The sequence below is a fragment of the Peromyscus leucopus genome, chromosome 13 (assembly GCF_004664715.2).
Source record: "Peromyscus leucopus breed LL Stock chromosome 13, UCI_PerLeu_2.1, whole genome shotgun sequence".
Taxonomy (NCBI): Eukaryota; Metazoa; Chordata; class Mammalia; order Rodentia; family Cricetidae; genus Peromyscus; species Peromyscus leucopus.
This window is the reverse complement of record NC_051074.1, coordinates 13,945,018-13,965,196: the sequence shown is the minus strand read 5'-3', so window position 1 is coordinate 13,965,196 and position 20,179 is coordinate 13,945,018. Positions and strand designations below refer to the sequence as shown.

The window sequence follows — 20,179 nt, the reverse complement described above, 5'->3', positions numbered from 1 at the left end:
ATCAAATTTTACTTATCAGAAGAGATAAATTCTGAGATTCAGAATCTGAGCAAGGCACAGGAAAGTACAGAGGTCATCTCTCATCAGACTTCCTTGGAACAGGTTAGCTCTACTCAACACACAGCCACAGCTTCTACTCTGGGACTCTGAGAAGGTTCATCGAACCACCTGTCCAACATGCAGTGTTGGCACCAAGCCCATTCTATGACGTATGCCTTTGTAGAAATGGTCAGTTGGTGCTAACAGCTGCCTTTCCACGGTACACTTAGAATGTGGCCACTAATGAAAGTTGGTGACAGGTTATCTGCTAGACGCCAAAAGACTGATGGATAGAAATTGTCTTTACAACAGGTTCTTACATCTGTAGCATGCATGAGATCCTTCTAGCAATAAAAAGGAAGAAATGCTAAAAAACATGTTAGGATCATAGAAGACTGTTTGATAGCCTTGGAGCTGGAAGCACTGTAATCTTAGAAGAGAGGGGCCTATGAAAATAAAGAAATGTTAGCACCCTGGTTCTAGAACAGAGCTTCATGTGTTCCCCATGACTATTCAATTACTTGACTGAATATATTTACTTGTACTTCACAATTTTAAATTATGTAAAAGTAAACACATTAATATTATGACAGCAATAACACATTCCAGGGCATATTTATAGTCCTTAGAGTGACCAGGCCCGAAACCACACACTTCTCACAACCCCCTGAAACAAAGCAGTAACTGTTCATGTGAACCCCTTAATTCTGCTGTGACCTATGACAACTGTGTTTACACAGGTGTGCAGGATGGCCTTCTCCATAGAGCAAGTGTGAAATGGGAGGAATTCAAACTACCCCTGAACTTAAACAGAGAAGATATAATACTGGTGAAGAAAAGAAAATCCATTTTATAGGTAAATAGTTTTCTCTCCTTGGCTGCCAAACACAAGGATATGAATGAATATATTTTAAGTTACATTTGGGGTTACTCAAAAACACTATAATTAGGACCTTAAGTTGTTTTTCTATTTTTAAAGTTACTTGGTTTAGCCTTGGGGAACACTAAGCCTGTCCTGGGTAATGTCCAACTACTACACCAAAAACCCTTCAGGCAACGTTCAGCCTGTCATGGTGCTATTCTCATTCTCAGAGAGCCACTACTGAGCAAATTCTGTGCAGAGAGTGCTGTTATAAGTTGTGTTCTTTCGTTGTTATTGCAGCCAGAGTGCAGAGAAAAAAAATCCTACATGCAAATCATTCTGGCTTTGCAGGTCTATAATGGACAATCCTGCGGGAAGCACCTCATGAAAATTCATTCCCAGACTGCCCCATGGCTACGCTGTACACGTTTTACTAGTCACATAATAGCCATTTCAGGCAGCCCACTTGAAAATTAGTTGCATGGGACCAAAGTACAACTCTCATTACCATTAACTTCCCAACAGCAACATTTTAAGACCGTAAAGAAAAGCAGGAAACAAAAAAGAGAAAGAAAAAAAAAAAGAACATGAAATAATCTGTCAATCACATGTCTTCCCTACATATTAAAAGTCTGTCATAAGGGATTCTTAAATTAAAACAAGCTAGATAGAAACAGATGGTGCTTTGTCGCTTCTCCTAGGTGACTGAAAGATACATCTGGGAAGGACTTGTCATTTAAGAGTCTCCCTAGCCTACAGTGTAAATAAGAGAATGGGGGCTCCTTCTCTTTCTCCTGTCCTCTCCTCCTCACTCTCTCTCTTCTTTTTCTCTCTGCCCCCCTCTTCCTCTTTCCTTTCTATTTTCTCCACCTACCTAATCTGATGGGTAAACTATTACCCTCTCCAGTGTTGATTCTAAGCGTAGTCTATTTATAACACGAACCATCAGGTAAACAGTTTTGTTGAGTGGAGAGGAACTAAGAATCCAGCTACAGACAGAAAGCCAATACTGTACAAATGGGACCACACAGCACTGGTGACCACTGATATCGGCACACACCTCCTTATAGCTACCACGACTCGTGAATCTCTCCAGATACAGTGTGCAATCTTGTCTCCAGCGGCTGCCTGTAGTTTCTTTTTGCATTAGGCATGATAAATGCATTTTGGAAATTGACAGTGGAAGATTAATACACTCATAAGCACCAAAGCGAACCTTTTACTGATTTCAAATCACTGTTCTCCCGTCCCCTACTATCCAAAGAATACTTACTCACAAAGGCTTCCTCATCCACAGGCAAACGCATGGACATGCAGAAGTATGTGTCAGACTGTAAAAAAAGAGAAATAGACAAAACCTATTTTAAATGACTAAGAAGAGGAATGAAATGATAACTATTAAATACATGGCCTCTAAGAACAAAGTGGAAGTACTCCAGTGAGGTGAGAATACCTGCTGAAGGCTGGGCAGCACGTTAGCAGAAAAGCTGAGTCTGAATAACTCACAGATACTAAAATGTTTTATATGGTGCTTTTCTAAACAGTTTTAAAGCCTGTTTACAAGGGTCATCATCATAAGTGATATTCTAGCATGGTCACAGCCAAAAGGCAACATATTAGATGCTTTTCTAAAAATATGTAAAATGCATTTGCTTTGAAAATAGTAAGAGGTTGTTCTGATCATCTTTGCTATTCATAAAATTAAATAATTTCCTATATCATTTTAAACATGCTACAAACATTAATTACCATATATATTATTAGCAAAAGTTGGTTTTAGATATAATATTGCATATGGTTACTCTCTGATTTTAGATTTTCATGTAATTTATTTAAGAACTCAACATAATCTCAAATTAGTCTTCCTTTTCCACTAATTGCTCCTTTACTGAAATGGTCACTCTTCTTGTTTTGATGTCACATACATTAGCATTAAACTCTTTAGTGAGCCAGGTGTGCTGGAGTGTGCATATAGTCCCACCTACTCTGGATTGAGCCCAGAAATTCAAACCTGCCTGCATATCATAGCAAGACCCTAGCTCTAAACAATAAATTAAAATAAAGAAATGAAACAGGAGAAATTGAGTAATAAAAGCCTGAACTTGAAGACAGCAGGCCTATGAGGAAGACCTAAATGGAAATCTGTATGCAGTGAAGTGTGTGCTATGGTTGATGATACAGAGGTAGCTGCACCCAGTTAATAATTCATTCTTCATACATTACTGTTGCAGAGTGCTAGAATCAACAGACCCCAGCCACACAGATACAGACCATCCGAGTGTCCCTAAATATAGAGTTAGCAGCTAAAAATCACGCATTTAACTTAATTTTTAACCTCTGTCTTAGGAAACAAAGAGGTTGGAATACACACAATAAGTTGCAAAATTTGAAAAATTACAAAGATATGATTCAGCCATTGCTACCACTTTGCTTTATGACATTTTTCAATTGAGAAAATAGATTCATTTCTTAAAATCTCTTTTAGAAAATGGGGAGGGAAATGCTAAAAGTTGCACTAGGAGGCAGAGCCACAAAAAGACTGGAACAATGAACTCTGTATGGAGGACTTACAAGATATGCAGATAAAGTGGCATCTAAACATCTTAAAACCATGAACAACCGGGTCTAAAATTATTCATCAATATCTTTGTAATGTTATAAAATTGATGCTATAAAACACTACCATTTAAAAAATAGTAACCTTCATATTTTTTTGTATTTGGACATCATGAGATATAAGTATTAGAACCTATTTTTTTTTGTGACTCCTATAACCCCTGCTGCAATTTCTAGAATTATGCTTATTGTGTATCACGCATGAGTTAGTGTTGTCCTTCTATTGTGCTATTTAAAGCAATCCAATATGGTAGACAGACACGATCACTCCACTTTAAACCTAGGAATGAAAATAATGAATATTCACTGAGATCTTAGGATGTGCCACCATTTTTCATAATTGTACCTTTCAATGTAGGTACTATTATTATCGTCACTTTACAGACAGGGAAACTGAGGCAATCCCAGGTTTAACAGCTCGGCAAAGATGTTCTATAGACAAGACTGTCCCTTTGATCAAATTCTAGTCATGCTCTTTGGGCCCCACTTCTCAACTATGTACTTGAGCCTTCACAAACTTTAGATTCTCAGTTCAAACCATTTTTTCCGCCCCCTCCATATAAACACATATAAGAAACTCGATAAAAACACTAACACAAGTTGCACAGCCAAACCCTGCACCTCTAGCATGACTCCACCATCTTTTAAGATGCTTGCTTCACTCTGCAAACAAAAAGTTTTGTCTGTACTAGCCTAAAATTAGTACATAGAGCTAGGTCCCCGGATGCCTATTAAAACTGCTGCTTTGCACAGAGGTTCCAATTCTACAACCTTCCTCTGCCTCTTAAGATGTAAGTCTGCTTTCTCAAACAGTCTTCTCACGTCCAAGGAATACTGCTCAGCTCTTGGTGGCTCTCTCTGACCCATACTAAGGAAACCTGTCATAAAGGTTCACAAAGACTATTTCTCCTTCCGGTCATACCAATTAACAAACCCAGATGGCCTACGCACAAGAGACAAACCCTTTTCATAATCGTCAGCACACCCCAAACTTAAAAGGTTGCCTCCCTGTTGTCCTGGCAAGGTTCATTTAGTTCACAGCGGATAAGCTTCCCTTAAGAGTCCCGACTGAATAAAATCTATCCTTCTCACGTGAACTCATATCAGGTCTTGGGAACCCACACATATAGCAGCTGAGGTCTGAACATAGCTCAGCTAACACATCACAGATAGTCTAAAGCAATGTGATAAGTAACAACTCAAAAGAAGGATAGCAGCAAGAGCACACTGAAGCAGTTAAGGCATGTATTTATAACCAAAACCCCAAAAGACTGGGATGAAATTCAAATGAAACCAAAATTCCTTTAATTTGAAAAAAGTGCTGCTTTTACTCTTTTGTTCTGATCCAGTTCAAGTTACTGCTGGACCAGAAAACTTACTGAGTTAAATGGATACATCAAATTGCACAATCTGATTCTCTTGACAAAATCTAAAAGCAAAAATGAAATGCATATATATAATTACACAAAATATAGGAAAGTACTGTTAACATCAGATCCATGCTGTGATTTATTGCTCTTATCAACTGCTCAATTTAAAAACTAGAAAAACTTGGGAATGTTTTTTCTCTGATGAATTTACATTCTTAGATTATATCTTCTTTGACCATGAAAATGTTTACATTTCAGCTGGTTATTTCCTAAGATGCTAAAGTTCATTGCAAAGAAGATAAAGACAGGAAAGGAAATAAAAATCTGGGGGAAAAAAGGGGCAAGGAGAGAGAGAGAGAGGAGGGAAAGGAAGAGAAAAAGGAAGTGAGAAGTAGACAGGTATCTTACTCAGTTATTTGGGGAGAGGAAAGTCTATTACGAGCCCAGCACCAGTGTCGACCATGAACCATCACAGCCTGATGTGCAAACTTACTTATGCTCCACTTTTGAGACAAAGAATAATTTCTCTATGGAGAAAAGACTAAACGCCTTTTCCCTAAAACTGAGCACATTTAAAAACACAGTATAGCCAATCAATAATTTGCCTTCAGCTGAAAGCTCTGAAAAACCACACAGTTCAATAAAATGGGGGAAAGAGCTGTAAAAGGAACAGGAGGTTTGGTTTTGCAATATTTTATTACCACAGTATGGTACTTAGAACTGAGATAAGAGTCCAGAATCTACGTGAAGAATGCACCACTTTAAGGGTGCAAATTGGACAGACAAATGGTAACGGATGATTCATGGACATCTTCAGTGGTCTCGAGGTTGGCAGAACATGAGTGCGCATATTCTTTACAATGCTATTTGTTTCATTCTCACAAGTGCATTGTGAGAAGAGTTAGCAGTCAGTACATCTCTTTATTTTTTAACAGAAAATTACTGTGTTGATCCACTTAAGGCCACCCAGGTAGTTAATGTCGGAATAGGATTAAAAGCCTTTATAGTTTATGCCTGAAGACCATCAGCGATAATGAGATATAGTTCTTGTCATTTTCATTGTGTTCAATTTTAATCTATTTAAACTTGTAATTGTGACTAGCCCTTAAAAATCTCACAAACTGTACTTTTTAATAAAGACTAAATTGTATATTCAAATAAAATTAAATTTCTTCATAAGTAAATAAATACCATTTTTGGTTTCTGATCCCTGGCATGTAGTTTTTTTTTTTGTTTTGGAAAATGGTATTTCTCGAACACTTGAAAGATTATGTTGGTGATTATAATTTTTTTTTTTTTTTTACTGAATCACATTAATTTTATAGTGGGTCACCAGTAATGCATATACTTTAAGCTGAAATCCCATGCTGTAAGAAATAATCCATCTAAAATGTTAGTGCTATGTGTCTTCATGTACTAACTATGATAAATGCAGTGACCAAACAATTTTTTTATGAAATAGCACATCCGCTGAAGGCAATGATGTCAAGAAAAGAGGGATGTGCATTATCAAAGAAAGAAAGAGAGGGAAAAGTGGTGATGTGGCTCACACTTGGAATCCTCGCATTCATGATGCTGGAGACGAGAGGACTGCCCAAAGTGTGAGGCCATTCTGGGCCATTTAATCACTTCTGGGACAGCCAAAATGAACAGTATAGCAAGACCCTTTCTCACAAAATAGAAACAAATGAATCAATAACATCATATCTGTGATATAATAAATTACTATTGGCCAGCAAAGCCAATTATGCTTTTTAAAATGATAAACGTACAGAACACTGTTTTTAAACAATATCTTGATCTTACAGCCTTTATTGTTCAACAATATTAAAAATATTTCAAATAACTGGGATCCAAGTCGTGGCTGAGTGGGGAAAGGGGCTTACTATCAGTCCTGACAACCTGAGTTCAATCCCCAGGATCCACCTAATAGAGGGAGAGAGAAAACTGCCAAATAATGCTCCGACTTTCACAAGCTCAGCATGTCACACACATGTCCATATAATGCCCACAGGTACTCATAATCAAATATACAAAGGTAATAAAAATATCAGATATTTTATGGACTCTGTCAGAATTTAGCCTGTGATTCTTTGTAAAAGAGAGAACATCTATTGGGTTTATTGTTTCATTTGAGACTTTTCCATTTCAGTAATTTACCAAGATAATACCATCAGGTAGGTAAATGACAGAATTTTTTTCAAGATGGAAAACTGACACTAAGGAAGAAGAGTAACTTGATTGCAGGAACAACAATTATCTAAGCTTGATAAAATAAAATTAATATCTACTTTATTATAGCACTCTGCTTTACAATATGGAAAAAGAAGCTAGGTGTGGTGGTACATGCTTTTAATCCCAGCAGTCAGGAAGCAGAGGCAGGCAGACCACTGAGTTCAAGACCAACCTAGTCTACATAGCAAGTTCCAGGACAGTGATGGTTATATAGTGAGACCATGTCTCAAAACAAAAATAGAAACAGACGAACAACAAAAAGAGCAATTAAAAGGGTATTTTTCAGATGTCTTCCATGTTTGAAAACTATTATCAGTTTTTTTTTGTTGTTGTTGTTGTTGTTTTTTGTTTTTTGTTTTTTGTGTTTTTTTTTTGTTTGTTTGTTTGTTTTTTGGAGACAGGGTTTCTCTGTGTAGCTTTGCGCCTTTCCTGGAGCTCACTTGGTAGCCCAGGCTGGCCTCGAACTCACAAAGATCCGCCTGCCTCTGCCTCCCAAGTGCTGGGATTAAAGGCGCTATTATCAGTTTTAAAATACAACTTCAATTGTTTATCTGATTAATGGAAGCCATAAGGAAATCAAAGATACATACAAATTTAATTAGAAGCTTTAGTCCAAGTCTCCTAAATTCCCAATATCACCTGCAAATGTTTCACAAAAGCCTGATAATAGAAGACAGTGACTCAGAGTAGACCCACAGCCATTCCATTGTCACCATTTTGTTTCTGCAAAGTCAAGTCATTTAAATGCACATTCATAACTCAAATCAATGCTCCTCTCTAAGGCTTTTGGAAGGCACAAATATAGTACCTTACTGACCACTATAATAGTCTTTCCATTTGAGCACACAGAATTTTCCATACATCATCATGAATGTTCATTTCCACTCTGTGGGAAGAGCATTGTATCAGAGCTTGGTGCCAGGGGACTGTCTGCGAGGTCCTGCAAATTCCAACTGCTAGCACAAGGCTCAGATGCACAAAAGGGAGAAATAACAAGAATCTACATAGCCACATTTTCCAGTACTATCTGTTTTGGCATATCAGCCAACTCTGAGTCAGGAGGGAGATGATAATGCTGATGCCTCTCTACTGCGGCTATGGGGAACTATATAGGAGAAGCATATTCTTTTTTCTTAAAAAAAAATGGTGTATGCTAGAAATACAGGTTGGGCATCTTATTGCTGAGGAACTCCTGTGATATTCTATTACTAAGTATTTTTAACCATGGGTTCCTACACAGACAGCAGCTCGGTAATGGCCATTACTGTAAGAAATAATAGTCTTTGTTTTTATTTAGTCTTTTTTTAAAAAACTGAGATGCAATAGTTTCTGTGGAAAATGAGGCTAATAAAGCCAACTGCTTCTTTAAGTTATTATGGGACAAACAAAACCAGCTGTATACTATTACATGTAGAAGCTGTTGACATAAAACCAGTAATTTTTGTTTGGGGAAACCAAAGGTACCATTCACATTCTAGTGTTGAATGCTATGATTTGATCCTGATTGGATAATATCATTTTATTGTGCAGGCAGAAAGAATTCCCCAGACTGGCTTTACTGAGAAGACTAGAGAATGCAGTGACCAAAATAGGTTTCCAAACAGATAATATGGCTCAGTATTTCTGGCTTTGCAATTGTCTGCTCTCTTGAAAAATATTCTGTTGTGTATAGTAAAGTTAGTGGTAACTTACCATAGTTATCTGCTGTTAAATTACCAGAACTATCGAAAATAATGAGATGAAGAAGGAAGGTAGTATATTAATTGCTTGGTGGTGTGTGTGTGTGTGTGTGTGTGTGTGTGTGTGTGTGTGTGTGTGTGTGTACCGAAACATCATGATATACACCATGAACAGAGACAATGAAAAAATAATACCCAGCGAAAGAGGAACCATTTTGTAACAGAAACTGGTTTTGTGCTGCAGAATAAGTAGTTACTCAGAAAGTGGGTCATAATCTCTTTACCAACTCCTAGTCATACACACATGAAGTCGAACCCAAACCATGAAGCATCCACAAAGCTCTACATGTTCTCCATATCCATTCTGTTAAAATAACAACAACAACATCAAACTATCTCTACACAGAGATCATGAGAACCCCAGGGCATCTGATGCTTCTGTCAATGCACACAGGAAAAGAACTGAAGGACATCAGGGTTCTCTGACAAGAATTTTCATCACAAGAAAAAGAAAACACTTGGAAAATAATTGTTCAGTGTTTTTCTTTATATGGATAGGTTTATTTTACACTCAATTTAAGGAATATTGGGTGAGGTGGAGAAGTGTGTGTGTGGGGGGGGTCATAGAGGTAATCTGTGTGCTATTCTGAGTGAACTAGGTATAGACGATGTGACAGAGCCTCAGTTAATCAATTAGGGATGCAGAAAGAACAGCTGGGATGTTATTTCTTGCACTTGGACATCAGAATCCCAGACTCTGGCTCTGGACTGCAGCATTTACAGCAGCTGCTCTCAGACTCTCAGAGCATTTGATCTGGACTGAGTCATACAGGGCCCCTACCTCACAATCACCCTTCTTAGTCTTGATAATTATGAGACCCAATCACCCATGTATATCCCCAGTCTATCTCAAGCTAGAGTATTCTATACCAATATAAATTTGAGTATCCACTTTTAGTTCAGTATCTCTAGAGAACTTTGCCTAACACATATGACCCCAATAGGTAATGGAATCAAGTTGCTGTTTCCCAAGGTGACTTGAATATATGTTCTTAAGAAACTGATTGTGCTGGTTAGCTTTTTATGTCAAGTTGACACAAGCTAGTCATTTTAGGTGATGGAGTCTTAACTGAGAAAATGCCCCACCAAACTGACATGGGCAAGCCCGTGGTTCATTTTCCTGGTTGATGATTACTAAGGGAGGGCCCAGCTCACTCTGAGTAGTACCACCCCTGGACCAGAAGTCCTGAATTCTATAAGAAAATAGACGAGCAAGGCAGCATTTCTCCATGGCCCCTTCAGTTCTTGCTTCCAGGTTCCTGCCTTGAGTTCTTATTCTGACTTCCCTGGATAACGGACTGACTCCAAACTGTAAGATAAAACAAATCCTTTCCTCCCCACCTTACTTTTGGTCATGGTGTTTTATCACAGCAATAGATTCCCTGACTAAAATATTGATGCTGACCTGACTTGGAGGAATATATTCCCTCCATTTCATCCTAGTATAAAAAGAAGCCAGAGCAAAGGAGCAACATTCAAAGAAGAAGATTTCTTGAAGCAAAAGCATTGAACTTTTTTTTTTCTTTCAAGTTAGAATTTAAAATAGGTAACTGAAGATGGCGGGAAAGATAGCTCATTTGCTAAAGTTCTTGCTCTCCAAACATGAGGACCTGAGTTTGGATGTTCAAGCACCCACAAAAATACCCTTACGGTGGCATATGTCTACAGTCCTCGTGCTGGGGCTGAACAGGAAGCAAAGAGACCAGTGAGTTCCTGGAGCATGAAAGACAGTCAGTCAGCCACATTGGTAAACTCCACATTTAGTAAGAGACGCTGCCTCCAGAACTAAGGAGAGTGACTGAAGAAAGCCTCCAAAGATGGCCTCACTACACCCCCCCCCCACACACACACAGAGAGACAGACAGACAGACAGACAGAGAGAAAGAGAGACAGACAGAGACAGAGAGACAGTGAGAGAGCCTCATTGCAGATGCAATTCCAGGATGTCACGTTTCAACGAAGTCTCACTCATCTTCCTCCCTTTGAACTCAGGAAGTGAAAGCCATGGTGAAGAGTTTATGTGAGGCCGTCTGAAGTGATTCTTTAAGACTCTTCTCATCCTCATCATTATGCCTAGCTCTACCCTACCAACTCTGGACAGCCCTGCCAGTCCAGACTGTAACCCTCTCGCACCAAACACTGAGAGCTCTAACATTATTCCTTGAAATCTCAACATATAATCTTGTTTGGAGTCAATAAATGCGTGGTCTAAGAAAGGCCAAACTGAAATTTGTGTGCCCCCCATTAGAGTTGTATACAGAATCAAATGTTAGTGGATTTTATCCTTAAGTTACTTCATTCTAGAATCCTGCTTTTATTTTTAGACTACAGTCTCACTGTGGCTGGTGGTGACAGTTTCTCAATGCCAAGCAGCTCAATGGAAGAGACACTGCTGGCATGAGCTCTTTGGGAATCACCAACGTGAACGAGCCAATGGTGCGAAAGGCATTTTCTTGGTGAAGGAAGACGCCACTCGGAACTTCTCCGCACTCTCATACTTTTCATTATAATGGGGTGTAATGAACTGATTTTTGCCACCACAAGGTTTTAAAAGTGGTAGAAGTGCACTTGTGTCTCTGTTGGGGGAGGGTATTTGTGAGGCAGAAACTCTACTGTCTTGAGTAAGGGCTTTCCCAATCTGAAGCTACTGGCTATTTCCTTGTAATTAAGTTTCTCGTAAATGTGTAAACAGTCATGATTCTGAACTTATTGGGAACATTACCTAGTTACACATACTTTCCTCTAGTACATATGTACACACACACACACACACACACACACACACACACACACACACACACCCCAAACCTGGAAATCAAATGTACTTGTTCTGTCCACATGGAAAAGGTCCCATCATCTCCACCCTAAACACAGCATTTCAACATCAAATGGCTTATGTGTGATCTGACTCCATTGTAATATCTCTATCTTGTCACAGTCATGTCTCTAACACTTGTTCATTGTTAAATCTCCATTCATACCACACAGAAATTTATCCCTTTATGGCTATATTTTATTAATTAAGTGACAAAACTGAACAGCTGAGCAAATCCCAGGAAGCAGACACTGTACTGCTTATGCATGTATAAGGATCATCTACACTGCACAGTTTATAGACTACTATTTTACAGGAAATAATCACACAGATAAATACTAAATTTTTGTTTTAAGTGATGTATAGGAAAATTACTTGCAGCTGTAAGAGAGAGCAGTTTGGAGGAAATGGTCCAGAGGAGCAGAGCTGCCAATGGTTTAGCATAGGAAAACGTATTGTCAACGGTTCTATAATTGGAGAAAACTTGGTGTGATTGAGGAAATATATGCCATAGCACATGGCAGAGTAAATTGTTTTTAACTGGACTGGAAAAGCCGATGCGACATCCATGCGCCTTGTGATTATTGCTATGGACTTTAGCTATTTTGCATCTCTGAACAGTAAGAGTAAACCATTGAAATTTCTCATAGAAATGGTCATTTCTAGGGAAGAATTAGATGAGCCTTGCAAAGAGACATTTAGGTGTTCAGAGAAATGATGATAATAGTTTGAATCCAGGAGATGTTGGCAAAATAGGCAGGAAGAAAATGGATTTTGGAGATTGTTGAAAGGCAAAATATGATTTGAGTGTATATTTGAGTCGAAGTGGGAAGCAGAGTCAAGGATGGTACATGCCCTAGTTAACATTAGCTATCAACTTTACAGAGAAGACAGGGTTGTGAACTGAAGAACTGATCAGATAACACAGTCCTGCAGGCTTGTCTGTGGGATACTGTCTTGATTGTTAATTGTTGTAGTAAGGCCCAGTACCTTGTAGGCATCACCATTTCCTGTGTAGATGGTCCTAAGCTATACACAAAAGTTAGCTAAGCATGAAGTTGCAAGTGATCCATTAAGCAGTGTTGCTACATGGTTTCTGACTCAAGGTCTTGCTTAAGTTCCTGCCTTGTCTTCCCGCAATGATGGGGTGTGATGTGGAAAAATAAGCCAAGTGAATCGTTTGTTTCCTCCCCTAAGTTGCTTTTTTTGCTTAGAATGTTTTTTTTTTTTTTTTATCACAGCCACAGAGATGAAATTAGAGCCGTCTAGATACATGGTTTGCACAATTTGTATCACTCTTTGAGATATAAAACACAAGAAGACAAAGTTGGAAATATCTAAGTGCTTTTGAAAAATCAACACATAAGCTTGAAGGGCAGCTAGATCATCTGGAGTTCAGTGGAAAACTTTGGCTTCAAGAAGCAAATGTGTACAACATAAAAGCTGGATGGCAGTTGAATGATGGGGAGACTAGAATTTTGCTTTGTGGGTATAAAAGGAATAAAACATCAAAAAAAAAAATCAGAAAACCCAAAAGAATTAGCGATAGTATGCAATGGCTAAGGAACAACAGGACAGGAGTGGAAAAAATAATGAGAAACTTATGTCAGAGAGCCAATGGAGAAGAATGCCTTCAGAATTAGACAGTGTTGAATAAGAGCATCAAGCTAAATCCATGTTAGTGGCACGCTCAAAGGCATAGCCAGAATAGAATATTCATATTGGGGCATCTAAGCCCTAATGTATTTTAAAGACCATATTCTTCCCTATGGATCCTCATCTAAGGACTCTGACTACAGACTCTGTTCTCATGACTCAAGTCCTTCTCAAGGCCAGGTAAGGTCAGTCCCAGCTACATTCACTGTCCCCATGACTTTTCCCAACCCTTCTAGCCCTGTTATCTGTACTGTCTCTCCAAGCAAAGTAATGCCTGCAATAGTGGTATATGGCAGTCACCACAAGCTTTTCCTACTACCTTCCTCAGTGATGGCCACATGGCCAAGAGTAACATGGGAAATGGGGATAAAAGAATATCAATGAAAATAAAAATAGCAAAACAATAAAAACAGCAATACTAGCAACAAAAATCAAACAGATTGAGAAGACTGAGGAAAAAGGATGAGTCAGTAAGTTATTTAAATGTTTCAAATATTCAAAACAGAAATGTAAAGAAAAAATTGAAATAATACTCATTTACTTAAGTAGAGTATACTTAGCAGAATCTACTGAGTAAAACTCAATGGATACCAGCTCATTTCAACCTAGGAAACCATTACTGTTCATAGACTAATAGGCTCTACATATCTTAGAATCTGAACACTGGATTCTTTCAATACACAATGATTTAAATGTATTATTATCCACAAGAACTAATGAAGAGATGTATTAGAAAAGTGAACACTTTTTCAAATGAAAGAGTAAGGAAAAACACAAATTCAAGATTAAAACAAACAACTTGAAGTACCAATCCAAAAGGGTTCAATGTATTCACACTGATCTGACAGCTTTGGGCAAGGCTCCAGTGTTACAGAGAGGACATGGTCACAAGAGAACTAATATTTTTTTACAATATTAAACTGCTGTAGTCAAATTCCTCTCTTAAACAAAACATATTTGGCTCTCTAGCAGGCCTTGAGGATGGAAACAGGGAGGAAACATGGCAGAGATGTTCAACAGGAAGTCCCTTGAAGGAAGAAAGAGTAATTCTACAGTTACAGCTTCCAGAGTTGATAGCAACTGAGGGATGATAGCCATACATTCCATTCATTTGAGACTTTTCTTGCTCAAGGCCATTCATAAAATGCCTAAGGCCATTCTTTCCAAATACCCAGATGCCACACTGACAAACAAAAAGAGGAGGAGAGGAGACAGCTCAATAAATAGTTGTTTTGACTGTCTGAACCAGAGGACACAGGGATAACTTATTAATAGTTTAAGGTATTTCTCCCCTTGTATGAGATCAGGAGCTCAAGGTGCTGAATTAGAGCTGTGTGTGATGGTGCAGGCCTGAAACCCCAGTGCTTGGAGTTTAGGCACTGCAAGTTCAAGGCCAGCATGGGTGGACTATATACTGAAATTAAAATCCTAATTTTCTGTGAACATTTTAATAGTGCATGAATTGTAACTGTTACATATATGTGCGCATAAAATTTACATAGTATTGTATGCTACTTGCACTGGACTGTGACTCCTGGAATTGGCGTGATATTTCACTTCCTGGTAGATTGTTTCCTAAGCTTGTATTGATACATAGCAATTATTAGCAGAATTTTCCACTTGAAAATTTCCACTTCAATTTTTATTCCATTGTACATGGCACTTAAAATTGGCACAATGACCAAGCACAAAATAGCAGTGCATTGTTATAGCTATGAAGTGTTTGTTCCTAAAACCTATAAGCACACAGTTGTTGGAACATTATCAAGAAGACAACTTATCCAAAGAGCATATAAGGCACCTTGTCCACATGTAAGAAGGCTAAGAAAGAATCATCAGTAGAATGAATGCATTTGGGGCAGATCCTGGAACATTATTCCAACCAGCCAATCAACAATGACATCCAGGAATTAGACAACTTCAGCTTTCAGATTTGTCTTCTTTGGCCCTTTCTCTCTGGGACTATCTTTTCATAACATGATGGATGCAGTAACACAGTAAGTCCCCGTCATCACACCCACACAGTGCTGCTTCCAAAGCCAGCAGAGGAACAGTCTCTCCCACATGGTCCCTTTTGAGCTTAAAACTATTCAAGAAGCACTTCAGTTCCTTGAGACCTTCAATACCCAGCTCTAATCCAATCATCAATAAGGAAAAGGCACAGAACACAACTGTCTTTGTCAAATCCAGACTGAGTTGAGCTAAAGAAGGCAAATACTGGAACAGAAGTGGGGTAAACATATGCCAGCACAAAGAAGGAGTCTTTTATGGACAGCCAAAAGGTCAGAACAGCATATTTGTGAAATCAAAACCAAATCCTCATAATTCTAATTTTAATCTTTGAACGACTGAACTCATTTGAGTTCATTGGCTTAGCATGTTCAGAACTTTTGGGAACCTTTTTGCTTTGGTCTAGTGAAACAACAGAGTTAATTCAACATACTCATCTAGACTTTTCCAGCTGTAGCTCTTAATTAGTGAATTTGGCAAACAGGAACAGAATACACAAATTGCCCATGTCTAGGTCAGTAAACCTGATGATGATCTTCTGGAGTACAAAAGATGGAGAGTCAGTCAGTTATGTAAGGCACTTGGGTCTCCTAAAAAAATGAGGCTTTTTTCCTTCCAAAGAAGTGGAATAACACTTAATGATGGTGTCATACATTTTACTATAGTGATCAAGGGCAAAGTCATTGTGTTCGTGCCTTTCTCCAGTGACATTTTCATTGTTCTGAGACTTCCATCCATAAAAGAAACACTTTGACCAATTTGCATCCTTTTCCTTGAACTTTTAAGAGGAGTTATGAAATCAAATATAAAAACATACTTTGGACCGCTCTTTGATTTTCCTCTGCATGAAATCAACATCTCTATTTTAGCAACAGGCAGTTACAACACAGCTCTTTCTGCCACTCTATTTCCAGGTACTGGGCTGTGCTTTCAGGGCTGAAGCTTTGGGTAATTCTTCATTGTGTTCTGGGACCAACTGGCATCGGAACTGTTGGTTGAATTAGTTTGTTGATCTTGTTATGTACATGACTAATAGCCTTTTATAAAGGTCTCATTGCTCCAAAAATAGTTCCTGGGTGTTGGATCATTTTTTCCTTTAAGCATTTTTATTTTCCTTTTCTTTAATAAGGTGGCTATCAAATCGAATTTATCTCACTCTAATTTCTCAACTTCAAAGGCAATATTAATAGTTCAGGAGAAGGAAAACTGTAAATATATTCCTCTAAACTATGAGGGGTAAGAACTAGTCACTTAGCAAATGTAGTCATGATGAGCCAAGCAGCTTTGGAAACTGCAAATTCCCATTTTTTTTCAGATATGCACCATAAATATGAATACTCCATTTACTTTAGAAGGTATTCCTTTTTTCCCCCGATGGCTTGGAAATTTGCTAATTTAAAAAAAAACTAAATTAGGTGCTTTATATAAGATTTGTTTTTCCTTTGCTTTCTCAGGCTTACACATACATGAACATACACAGTGTGCTGATTAAGACAAACCTAAATTATCACTGTTACATAATTAAGCTTCCTTCTTGGCTCTTAGAAATCATTTTAAGAAAATTTCAAGCTGGGTGTGGTACTTGAGTACCTATAATCCTAGCTCTTTGTGAGGCTGTAGGTAGGAGATTTCTGGTGCCAAATATTGGAGACATGTTTCAGTGATATGGTAAGATTCTCACCAAAAATTAACTTGTGAATCAATTTAAAAGAAAAATAAAATTGCCTTTTATATTGTTAATATCTAGCAGCCAATACCTCTGGAGCTTGATTGTTATAAACCACATATGCGGTACTTAGAGGTGATTAAATAGTTTATGAGGGAAACCTTCTTTGTATATAAGTATCCCCACTGACAAATTAGTAAAGAATGATATGAGTGAAATACTTGCCATTTGTAACCTCTAAGACATCTAGGCAATGGTAGTCATCTGTGGCTACTAATCCCAACTAAAGCCAGTTGATGAGAGCTGGTAGGAGACTGTATACATGACAGGTTAACCGATCTTGCAATCATTAAAGAATACTACAATATCCTAAGAACAGAGACAGTCAGATATCATGCATCTCCTGCTGGTAGCATCTATTAACACCTATGAAATATCCCTGCAGAATAGACAAACCTAAGCATTTAGTAGCAACAGAAGAAGGACCACAAAAGATAGAGGGGCATGCTAAATGGCACAGCGGTGAATCAGGCAGCAAAAACCAGAGCATGGACAAGCACTGGGTATTTTTGTTCACAAACACATTACAAGGAAGAGGACAAAGTAAAATCCTCTAAAATCCTTATGAAACATTTTTAGTAAGAATTGCCATTGGTAACATATTTAGAGCCCCATGAAAACAAATTAATGTTCAAACAACACGCCAATCAGAAACATGTGGCAATGAGTATAATATTTGAAAATAGTAACGAAAATAAAATTGTGGTTATTTTATAAATTAAGGGTATTTTTTTTAAAAAAAAAAAACTACGAAACAAAAATCCACATGATTTATGGCAAATAACTTCAAAGTAACTCAAGGTGTGCTGAGAAATGAATGAAATGGAAGAATACAGACAGGTGAGACACTGAAGTTTGTCACCCAAGTCTTTCAATATCAGAAAAAGTATTAAATTTTTTAAAATAGAAATACACAGCTTGTCCCTAAAAATTGTTGCTTCTTAAAAAAGGAAAATAGGAGAACCTACAAACGGAACAACAATATTTACTGATACAGATTTCAGAAACCTCATGGTCTCATAGAGGAGGCTAAGAGCACCAGGAGGAACAGTGAAGCTGGAAGGACTAGAAACAGGATGGGAATTCAGGATAGCAGAGACTGTTTGGTCTCAGATGGAAGTCACTGGAGATAAGGGAAGACACAGGACACCTTCCCAACTCCATCTGCCATTCACAGAGGCTTTGTCACCTCTCAAGATTACACGGTCTGAGAGACCAAGGAAAGAACTGAAAAGAATTGATTCACAGTCTCCACCTTCTAACCAGACAATGACACTTGTTATACACACCGAGCTCATGTGTTTTCCAGACCTTGTGAACAGAACTTGACCCCCCCCCCATCACTTTTGGACGAGAACATTAACATGCTGCACTTATTCTTTAAACAACTGGACCAACTTTCTCTTAGGAAGGGGAAGGTACCAATCAATGGCACAACTGAGGAGAATATAACCAAGAACAGATGTGGGCTAGGTTAAGAGAAGCAGCTAAAAGATGTCAGAACATCCCAGAGGTTAAGAAACAGCAGCGAACTATTCCTGTACAGTCATACGAGGTAAGAAGAGGAAGGAATGCCTAGACTAGAAACAGCCACTGGACCCTCAGAGTGCAATCAGTAAGGAAATTGGTGGGCGAGGCAGCTCAATGACACATCCACAAAAGTTGCCCCTTGTAGCTTAGTAGAGTAAGACAGAAAAATCCATCTGGGTTAGCCAATGGAGAATATCCAGCACACAAAATTCATCACTGCGTTTATAGCCTTGCTGTGGTGGTACTGTGTTCCCTAAAATATTGTGCACTCTAATAAACTTACCTGGGGTCAGAGAACAGGACAGCCACAATATTAAACATCAGAGGTTAGGTGGTGGTAGCATACACCTTTAAATCCTAGCATTCTAGAGGCAGAGATCTGCCTGGATCTCTGTGAGTTCTAGGCCACACTGGAAACAGCCAGGCATGATGACTCACACCTTTAATCCCAGGAAGTAATGGCAGGAGGCAGAAAGGTATTTAAGGCATATGGATGAGGAACTTATAGCCCGGTTAAGCTTTTAGGCTTTTGAGCAGCACAGTTCAGCTGAGAGGCATCTAGTCTGAGGAAACAGGAGCAGCTGAGAAATTGGCAAGGTGGGGTAGCTGTGGCTTGTTCTGTTTCTCTGATCTTCCATTGTTCACCCCAATACCTTGCTCTGGGTTTGATTTTATTAATAAGGCCATTTAAGATTTATGCTACACCTTGCTGTGGCATTGGTTTTTAAAAATTATAAAATTGAAGCCTCAAAACCAAGAGGAAGAGAGAGTCTGAGTTATAATACTGGAGAGGAAAAATTTAGACAAAGAAGAGAAAGACTCTGAGCTGCAAAATTAATTGGAACAGAACCTTGAGATAGAGAGGCAGACACTGATAGCTACTAATGGGCATAGAAATTACAGCTCTGGAAATCCCGAGACTACAAGCTGCAAAGACCTAAGAAGGTTACAGAAAAGGGTGTGGGAGACGGGGAGGACTCAGACTTGATTAGAATATGCCTTCTGATTTTGGTGAGAGAATTTTAATTTGTTCTAAATTTGAATTTAGATATGCTGGATGTCATGTTAGCTGTGGGGAGTGAGTGAGGCATGTGCCATGAGTCATGAGCACATTTTTGTCAGAAGACAACTTGGAGGAAACTAAAGAGATGCTATGAAGGCACGATGAGAAAGGGAGACAGACCAGGAATTATTACCATCAATCCAAGTTAAGACTTTAGCTGGATGGTGGCAGTGGAGAACCATTCACTTATTAACCATATCCCAGTCTATTACAGAAATATATATTGAGTCTCATATTGACATGCACTGGGGAAGAGCCATACAACAGTGAACAAAACTAGATATGTTTCCTGTTCTTGTGTGGTTTCTAGGCTACTGAGAAAATAAAGTCAGGTAAACATGAAGTTTTCCTGCAGTTGTACTTCCTGAAGAAGTACAGGGTACCCAGAGGAGATAACTCTTTCAAAGGGAGGATGTGGAGGGGAGCAGAAAGGCTTTCTCTCTGAGAAAGTGATATCTTGGCTGAGATCTGAAAGATGAGAATGTATTAACCAGGTTAATCAGGAGAGAAGGAGCTCG

The 20,179-nt window shown here is 38.5% G+C and overlaps 1 protein-coding gene across 1 annotated transcript in view; it reads right to left on the bottom strand.

Annotated features, from left to right (window-relative positions):
• Pam (peptidylglycine alpha-amidating monooxygenase) overlaps nt 1-20,179 on the bottom strand; it is a 163,830-nt gene that overhangs the window by 125,681 nt on the left and 17,970 nt on the right. The window contains exon 3 of the mRNA XM_028879086.2: nt 2,175-2,232. Coding sequence (XP_028734919.1) covers nt 2,175-2,232 — 58 coding nt within the window. The remainder of the gene's footprint in view (nt 1-2,174; nt 2,233-20,179) is intronic.